This window comes from Aquarana catesbeiana, linkage group LG02 (genome assembly GCF_042186555.1).
Source record: "Aquarana catesbeiana isolate 2022-GZ linkage group LG02, ASM4218655v1, whole genome shotgun sequence".
Taxonomy (NCBI): domain Eukaryota; kingdom Metazoa; phylum Chordata; class Amphibia; order Anura; family Ranidae; genus Aquarana; species Aquarana catesbeiana.
In genome coordinates, this window is record NC_133325.1 from 143,215,397 (window position 1) to 143,225,274 (window position 9,878).

At 41.1% G+C, this 9,878-nt stretch overlaps 1 protein-coding gene across 6 annotated transcripts in view; it reads left to right on the forward strand.

Moving 5' to 3' along the window:
• Positions 1-7,762, forward strand: part of ZNF740 (zinc finger protein 740) — a 55,519-nt gene extending 47,757 nt beyond the window's left edge. For all 6 annotated transcript variants that reach the window (XM_073613564.1, XM_073613563.1, XM_073613561.1 and 3 more), the window contains 2 exons: positions 43-161; positions 3,273-7,762. In XM_073613564.1, coding sequence (XP_073469665.1) covers positions 43-161; positions 3,273-3,362 — 209 coding nt within the window. In that variant the 3' untranslated portion in view covers positions 3,363-7,762. The remainder of the gene's footprint in view (positions 1-42; positions 162-3,272) is intronic.
• Positions 7,763-9,878: the final 2,116 nt, after the last annotated feature.

A 9,878-nucleotide genomic window follows, 5' to 3' on the forward strand; every position in this document is an offset into this window, starting at 1 on the left:
TTAGCAAAGGTATCTTCAGTATGGCTGCCTGTTATGTTGTAGGAGAGCGCCCTTTTGAGTGTGACATGTGCGACATGAAGTTTGTTCAGAAGTATCATCTGGACAGGCACAGACGGGTCCATAGCGGGGAGAAACCGTTCAAATGTGAGAGATGTAAGCAGGTATGTCTTTTTTTTTTTTATTTTTTTTTTTTCTGTCAGCCTCAGCCTTGTGTATGCAGTTTTTCAAATTAGACAAAATGGAAAATATGTGCAATTTGCGGTTTCCTGGGATTTGCACTTGTGCAGCATCTGAAAGGGATTTCCTTTGGTCTTGGTGTTAAAGCGTAACTCCTATTTGTTGATGAAAAAAACATTCCCCTCTGGGTAATCTATGTACATTGCAAGGATTTTAACAAACTTTGTTGCTGATTCCTACCTTTTTGTTCTGAAGAAATCACTGTTTGTTCCTCTGTGCCCCTGAGTAAGTCTAATAGGATTGCCTAAAATCAGATTTGTATCTTAGAGCAGACTTCTGGGAAAATCAGAGAGCCAATCACCCAAGCAGGAAAATCTTTCTAAGGGGTTGTTCTGTACACATTCTGTGTACAGAACACCTCCAGGTAGCCATATTGCATTGCACTATACAGAAAATTACAGGGCTGCAGATTTTTAAAAATAGGTCATTTTTAATAACATTCAATTACAATATGACTTGTGTCACAATTGTGTATGCTATATTATTTTATTTTGCTTTTTTTCCCCTTGAAAGTGGAGTTATCCTTTTTAAAGTGAATGTATAGTAGTCGAGTAAACTGGATACATCACCAATGAGTATTTTGTAATTTCATAATCAACCAGCAGGTCGAGCCCAAGGCTGTTTTGCACATTTTGCCAGACTTTTGTTTACCTGCCTTGCTGAAAGTATTCTGTTTACAGAGGTCAAGCTTAAAGGGTTACCAAACCTTCTGTTATTTAAAAAAAAAAAAAAAAAAGTCATACTATCCTCCTCTGTGCAGTGGCCCTGAACCTCCTCTTCTGGGGTCCCTCGGCGGCGCTCCTGGCTGCTCCTCTTCTCGAATGCCCCATCGGAGAATCGCTCTCCTTCGGGACACCCGTGCGGCCGTGCTCCCTTGTCCTGCTGCGTTTATTGACACAGACAGCAGGACTTGGCCCCAGCACCCGCGTCATTGGATTTGATTGACAGCAGCGGGAGCCAATGGCTGCGCTATCAATCTATCCAGTCAGGACACGAGACACCGGCTAGAGCTGGTGTGCTCATCCCCTGGGCGAGAGAGAACAGGTTCAGGTAAGTAAAACGGGGCGTCTGGGGGGCTGCTGCATGACGGTTTTTCACCTTAATGCATAGGATACGTTAAGGTAAAAAAACACGAGGGTTTACAACCCCTGATGCAGACAAAATGACACCTTTACACTTCTCTGCCTGCTCCTGTTTAGATGGCTATACAGAGTTTTTAGTCTGGGAGAGAATCTGAAGAGAGGTGGCTACTACAAATTGGAGCAATGCGGTCAGAATAATCGCTTTGTAACTAGCCTTTAAAAAAGGCTAGCAATGACAGTCGCTGTATTTCTCTCATTGCAGATTTACTTTCATGGGAAGATATTAAGAGGCCAGTTTTTTGTTTTGTTTTTTTTGTAATTTTGGCAATTGCTGGCTAATTACATCATTCGTCAGCTTCTTCTAATGCTGATAGACTCCATCGGCAAGTATATTGCCCCCCGTGATCCTGGCTTTGCCACTACAACAGGCATTTAAGGTGGAAACCCATACTTTGTTGAATCTTTCATCTACACTATACTGGTTAGATAATCTAAAGCCCCATACACACCATTAGATTTTCTGCAGATCTTTGTCTTCAGATTTACCAAAACCAATTAATATGAGGTCAGACCTTAAGATTTCAATTTGTATGCCAGTAGGCAGGCCCTTGCACTACGTGGTTTTGGTAAATCTGAAGACAAAAATCTGCAGAAAATCAAATAATGTGTATGGGGCTTTAGGCAGAGGAAGTGGGGTTTAGCAATATAAAGGGGAGACTTCCTCAAATGGAGTCTTTCAGAGATAAAAGGAGCAGTGAGTGACTCAAGATTAAAAATATCAATAACCCTTTAAACCTTAAATTCAGGAATAATATGACTTTAAATGGGTAATTTGGGCTAAGCTGGTCCTTGTATTCATTTATAAAAATAGAAGTCTTCCTATGAATAACTGAGCAGTGCTCAGCCCAACTTAAATCTGTTCCTGAAAACAGAATGGGAAACCTCCATCCCGCTTTCGCAACACATCGCTGTATACTGTAGTAAGCTGATGCTACATATATTTTATACAGTGCTGACAGCCTCTGCTTGACCCATGTGGAGTTGCTTTACTAAAACTGGAGAGTGCAGCATCTGATGCAGCTCTGCATAGAAACCAATCGGCTTCCAGTTTTTTTGTCAAATCTTAATTGAACAAGCTGAAGTTAGAAGCTGTGATTGGCTACTTACGCACAGCTGCACTAGATTTTGCGTGTTTTAGTACATCTGCCCCAGTGTTCCCTTAAAGTCGAATTCCTGCTTGACACAAACTAGCTTTAAAAATGCTCCCCCCCGCCCCCTTAATTTGGCTTCCCTGTGTCAGCCAGTGGCGGCTGTATTGGAGAGGAGGGTACGCCGGCAAGGAATGGGCCATAGGAGCCTAAGCGTGATGTCACAGCTCCAGGCTTCACAAGCCGCTGTTGGCGTTCTCTCCTCTCCCCTGCAGTCGCTGCTGGCTGATGTGAGATCACATGACCAGAGCGGGCTGAAAAAAAAAAAAAAAAAAATATATATATATATATATATATATATATATATTTTTTTTTTTACACAATGGTAACGACTAAGCGCTAACATTTGCGCGAAACACGTCTACCTCTTTGTCCACTGCTGCCTCTGTCAACCACTTGTCATATGAAGCTTCAATAAAAGGATTTTTGGAAGTGCAGCCATCCGGAATTATATCTTTGTTACACAGCATGTGAGCTGGGCTAGCACCGGACTAGTGTGTGTGTGTGGATTAACCAGAGACTCACTCACCTGGAGCTGCTTTTCTTGTTTCATCTTTTTTACACAGGTTAGTTAGCGGAGCTGTTGGGAGGGGGTAGGGGGACATTTTTCAAGGCTAGTTAGGTTTTACCTGGAATCCCACTTTAAGACAACAGTTTTTCACCATATATCTAGTATTCTCTTGAATGTTTAGTTGTGGTTACTGTTTGAATAATCACAATTTGCAATTTTTTTTTTCTCTTTAAGGCTTTTTCAAGGACGGACAGACTCCTGAGACACAAGAGGCTGTGCCAGGGCAACCGTCCACCGAATGCCGACACAGAGCTTGTTGTGTAGCTTGCGGTTTTAGCTGTCCATTCAGTGTCCAGAATTTTTGTTCACTCAGGACATAATTCCACCAGTACTAGGTCCCAATATCTTGAGAGAATTACCTAAAAGGACAGGTGACTGATAATTGGGGGGGAGGGCATTTTATCTGTGATACAAATTTCCTATTGAACTGAAGTCTAGATGACTGAATTTATACTGCAGTCTTGTCCAGCCATACATGGAAGAGTGAACGTGAAAAAATGAAACAGCCAAGGATTATTTATGCTTATTCAGGTAAGCATTTTCTGCAACACTGGCAGAAAAAAAAGTTGGACTTTGATGTTGAGCACAAATTCATGGAGATTTCCGAGCTGAATTAATATTATTCGTATGTAACTTTATAGCTAAATGATATCCCTAGGTTTTAAAGGTGGCTATACATTTAGGTCAAACCACCTGATGCACATTGGCCAGTCTGAAATCAAAACTATTTTCACAGGATATGTGTAATATCCGAGCCTCACGCACCCAGGGTGATTATTCTAGATCATCAGGGGAACATTATGGAAACGGTTGTAAAATCGTAGGCTGAACAGTTTCTCTATAAATGTTTACATCAATCTGTAAAATCTTGTATTTCTTTTTGTCGAGATGAACCAATGCCCTCTAAAGGGCATCACTTAAAAAGAAAAAAAAAGGTGCAGGCATTGCATCCCGGCAGCAGCTTTGGTTTTAATCCCCGACCAAAATACACACTTGAATGTCAGAGATTCTAATTGGCTTAAAGCTGCTCTCCAGACGTTAGTGAACATTACATAGTTAATTTGGACCAATCTGGAACCATTTCCTTTACGAAGACATGCATCGGCTCCTGGCACTGTGTGCAGCCTGAGCTATGTACAGTATACAGCTCTGGCAGCAGGACAGGAATGCGCTTTATACAGCACACACAACCCTGCTGTATCTGTTAAATAGTTCATTTGGGCCAAACAAACTAAAGTTCACTAAAACCTAGAGAACAGCCATAAAGTGGTATTAAACCCAAAAGCAAACCTTTATATTGCAGCTTACCTATTCTTAGATGTGATGGCTGCATTAGTTTTTCATTTTTTTAGGCTTTCTTTGTTATTTTCACCTTGTGATCCAGCCAGTAAGTCTGTTGGTTTTCAACAGAACAAAGTCTCCTGTAAATGTAGCCGTTAGAGTGTGGAGACAAACCATTTACCACTGATAGAGGTGCTTATAATGATCAGCTTTTATTATTGAAAATCCTTTATCCCAAAAGTAAACAACTGTTGCAGTATCTGCTTGTGTAACTGCAGTGTGAGCTAGAGTTTGGATTTAGTTTGCTGGGTGGACTAGCACGTTTAGATAAACTTACACTCCCCTCCCTCCAGATTGACAGTTCAGCTGTTCAGAGGTGCCCCTGTGCTCCTTCATCCAGAATGGAGGCACTCTAATACAAAAGGTGTGTTACTGGCCAGATCACCAGGTAAAAACAGAGGCAGAAAAAAGCCTAAAAAAAAAAAAGCTGCAGCCACCACATCTAATGATTGGCAAGCTGCAATATATTAGTTTTGATTTTAGATTTAATACCGCTTTAAGCTTCAGAACTTCTTTGTAGTTATGGTGGTTGCCTGCCTTCTCCTGCTTCCGCACATATTCCTATTGGCCTGTCAGGCAGCCCATTATTATGATGGACCAATAGGATTGTGTGGGAGTGGTAGGAAGTGTTCAACAATACCCAGAAGTGTCAGAGTTTAGCTAGTTTAGAATAGCCGAGACCAGTACTGGTTGTTTCAGTAGCAACCAATCAGATGTGTCAAACCAGAAATGGAATATATTGCAGCTTGCCAATCCTTAGATGTGGTAGCTGCATTAGCCTTCTTTTTTTTTTTTTTTTTGGCTTTTTTCCCTCTGTGATCTGGCCAGTAACACTCCTCCTGTATTGGAGTGCCCAGCGCCATTCTGGATGAATGAGCACAGCAGGATTGTCAGTCCAGGGGGAGAGGAGTGTAAGATGTACTAGCCGATTTAAATATACTAACAAATTTAGGCCAAACTTTAGCTCACTATGCCGTATCACAAGCAGCTACATCAACCGTTTTTATTTTTTTCGTTTGGAAAAGTTTTTGTAAGCGCCCCTGTTGGTGCTAAATTACCTGATCACCAGTTGTAATAAAATAAAAGAGAGCCTAAAAAAAAACGAATACAGTCATCTCATCTAAAGCCCCGTACACACAAGAAAAATGTCGGGAGACATTTGCTGGTACAAAGAATACCAGCAGACATTCTGCCCATGTGTATGTCGGTCTGTCCGACAGAAGCGGGCCTTTGGAAAACTAGCAGCCGACCGACTCCCAATCAGCGCCCCTAGCCAATGGCAGAGAGCGCTGATCGGAGTGTTCTGGTAGGGGATCCATCCCCCTATCAGAACACAACACCTCAGTGGGAGGGATCGCTGAACTAACTTCGCATGGGTTAGTACAGCGGCTCCTGACCAGAGCTGTCAGTTTTTTCATGCAACCTGCGGGTTTGCACGAAAAAAACCTTGTGTGCCCGGCTTTAGAATTGGTAAGCTGCAATATAATGTTTGCTTTTTGGTTTAGTACCACTTTAACATGGCATTGTCTTCTTAATAAATCCTTTTTTTAGGCTGCTGGTACTTTAAAAAATCTTTACGTTCCTTTTCTTCTGTAGCCCTTTTCTTGTTAAAAATACTTTCCTTTTTATTAATTCTGCAAATACTGTACAAAACAAAGGTGTCTAGTTTGTCTATAATCATGTAACTGTTTTAATATTTTGTCACACTTTTCATAGTTCTTTTATGTATTTGGCACAAGGGACTGTTCAGGACCAAGAAGATTTCACACAATAGATAATTGCCTGTTTTATGTTTTTAGTGTGCTATACCTTAGGTATGTGTCTGTTTTTTTGGGGGGGGTTTTTTTTTTTGTTTTCTATTTTTCCCCCTATATTCCCCCCTATATTTTGGGGGAAATTCAATGTTAAAATCATTGTAGTTTTGGAAGGAATGACTGTAGACATTTTTGAAGTTTTTCGTTTGTTACTTATTCCTATGTCACCGTAGCTCAAGTTTTGGCCATTTTATAGGTTTAACTGCTCTAAAATGGAGCTAGGAACAAAATAAAAAGGGACATATATTATGCTGCCTCTTACTGGTTACAGCAGTTTTTGTTTTTCTGAGTCCCCCTATATATAATAGTTTAGTTACCTGTTGATCCTGCCAATTGATCCAGTTTCCCCCCACTACCTGTAACAGAGTGGGGTCCATTCTGCAGTGAAATCTCACAGCAGCATTTCCACCCTGAGCTAAATGAAGCTGAACTCCAGGCGGATATAAAATACATCAATGCATGTCTGTGTTCATTAAAACCCAATCAAATGTATTTGTTTAAATGCAAGCAGTGCTCACCTAAATCTGATTTAGTATGAGCCTCTTGCAGCACCCTGTAAGCAGGGCTCAGACTGGGAAAGGGAGAAATAACACATGTAACAACTCAATTGTGCTGTACTGCTTATGGGCTAACAAGGTAGGGGGAGAGAGAAAGAAGCATGACAGAAAGATGAGCTCATCAGTCTTCTGCTTCTCCCTTCCCTGTCCAGTCATAGGGTGGCAGAGGAACAATAAGGCCCAGTTCAGATATATGCAGATTGGAATGCGTTTTGAAACGCATCTGATTTGCATGACATGTGAACCGAACCGACTTTCTATGGAGCTGGGTTCACATATGTCCAGGCCGGCCGCAGTCCGTTTTGAAAAAAAAAAAAAAAAGGGTCCTGTGCTTTTTTTCAGTCCAGTTCAGGTGCAAATTCAAGTGTCATACACTTTAAAAATCCGCACCTGAATCGCACCTTAACCAGTGAACAATATTGCACCGTACTCCTTTTAAAATTAAAACAAATTAACCGTGCCGAGCCTAATTGTAAGTGTAACTGCAGTGTCCAGAGTCTCACTGGAGACTGAAAAAAGGGGAACTCACCCAGAAACAAATGTCTGTCTGTACCGGCATTTCCCTGACAGATGACAACACTCCGGGGAGCATGTCTGCATTGACAGCGACCTGAATTTAGTGGTGCCTTCCTAGAGCTGCCGTGTTCCTTGCCATTAGCCTGGCCAGGCTCCCCTTAGTACTTTTGAGTCCTGGATTGCAGATATCCCAGCAGTCTGTGTCCTGCTACACATCCCTGCCCTTTCATTGTTTTGTGAGTGCATTTTATATACTGTATATACTCGAGTATAAGTCGAGATTTTCACCCCTTTTTTTTTGGGCTGAAAGTGCCCCCCTCAACTTATACTCTAGTCACCGCTGTCTGCCTACATGATCAGTGTGTCATGCAGGCGGCCAGCGTGTGCTACCATTCGGCAGCCTCTCACTGTTCAAAAGCCGCTCCTCCTCCACGTCTGTGATAGGCAGAAAACTCCATTTCCCTGCAGCCTACCACGGACATTCTCTCATCCTCGTCCATGGTATGAGGATGAGAGAATGTCCGTGATAGGCTGACTGCTGGGAAATGGAGTTTTCTGCCTATCACGGACAAGGAGGAGGTGCGGCTTTTGAACAGTGAATGGGCGCCGAATAGTAATAGCACATGCTGATGGTGGATACAGAGCGGCACACGGAGGCATGCACAGGACACAGGTAAGATACACACATGCACACAGGACACATGCACACAGGACACATGGCACACAGCTGCAGATGTGCATTGTTGACCCTCTTTTTCCACTTACAGTAGCTGCTGCATTTCTCACCCTCGTCTTATACTCGGGTCAATAAGTTTTTCCCATTTTTTTTTTTTGTGGTAAATTAGAGCCTCGACTTATACTCGTGTCGACTTGTACTCGAGTATATACCGCATTCTTTTAATACATTGTTGCATTTTAATACTACAATATGAGCTCCCCTGCGCTGAATTTATTGTTTTTCTTTTTGAGGACTAGGTGCGACCAGATGATTGAACATCTACAAGCATGTGAATTAGCAGTGACTGTTCCAATAACCACATGCCTGCTACGTTTTTTTAATTTCACTGTAGTTCAACCACATGAAGCTACATTAGGTGGACTTCACTGGCAGGATCAGCAGGTATCTGTGAGACTTTGCAGGAGGCCTAAAAGAAAGCCGTTAGTGCTGCAAAACATTTTTTTGTTTAAATAAATGAAAGTGTTACCTTAAAGCAGGGTATAAAGCATAGGAGGTTAGGTGCTGATCAAAAAGAGGTCAAATGTACATGTCCGTGAATGGTGCATGGTCCCAGAATAGTCCTAAACTGATATCAAATGCGAGCAAGATGAGCGTGATTGCAAGCTGCTTATTGTCGCAAGTCCAATTCTGAATTACTGAAAGGTGCAGCTGGAATAGGGGGGATGGAGTGGAAGAACCAGGACTGTCTCGGTGATATAGGAAGTAGATTGCCAATTGAACCCACTAGTTTCTACTTAAAACTGAAATATCAGTTTTTAGTGGCCTGACCCATTTAATATATAAGCTTTATGTGTTGTTAACTTGTTAAATGAGCCTGTTATGTGTTACTAAAACAACTCCTGCCTTCTTTAATGGTCATTGATGAAGAACATGACTAATAGCATGTTTCACTTACTCATCAGATGTGGCTGCAAAACGCATTATTTTTTAATGTTTTTACTGTGTAATGATTACTGTATTTATTTATTTTGATAAATACATTTTTAGCTCATTACCTTTACTGCGTTTATAAAGCTACTAAACTGAAAGAAAATGTTGCTTCATGTAGTGGCAGATAGTAATACCCACATTCATATGCCAAATGTATCATTTAAAGTTGAACCTAATTTGGATGGGGATATAATTTTTTTTAATTGTAAATGAACTTTGCGCTCAGTCAAGCGTCAAGTGCTTTTGAATGTAGTGGTTCCAGATTGCTGTTACCTGGCAAATAGCAGACGTGGAATACATTAATACTGTTGCACAGAATCTGTATAGAATTTTGTGTTCAGGGACACGGAATCATTTTGTGTTTGTATTACAAAAAAAGAAAAAAAAAGTGGATACATCTGAGACCAATAATGTCCTACAGCTTAGGTAGCCTTATTTCAGTTCAGTTTTTGAGACCATCGTCTCTCATATTGCTAACTCGTTTGGTATATTTTTCCCTCTGCTGGTTAGAAAATGCATTGCATCTTTTGGAAAATGTGCTGCACTGCTTGGACCTTGAAGAATGGGGTATATCCTCAAAGCTTGCTCTGAAAATTTGGATGTTGGTGCAGATAAAAAAAAAAAAAAGTATCACAGACAGTACTTGGTTTTTCTAGAAAATGGGAAACCAGGTGCATTTGATGGAAGAAAAGGAATCATAATGGTGACATGTAGTATAATTGTGTAGTAAATATATCCAGGAACAATCCAAATGGATCTAGGGTCACCGGTGTATGGTGGAGTGTTAATCACTGCACCTCTCCCCAGTTAATGCAGGAATGTGAATGATTCTTTAGTTTTTTTTTTGTTTGTTTTTTCAAACAAGTATATTGAAATATAGAAA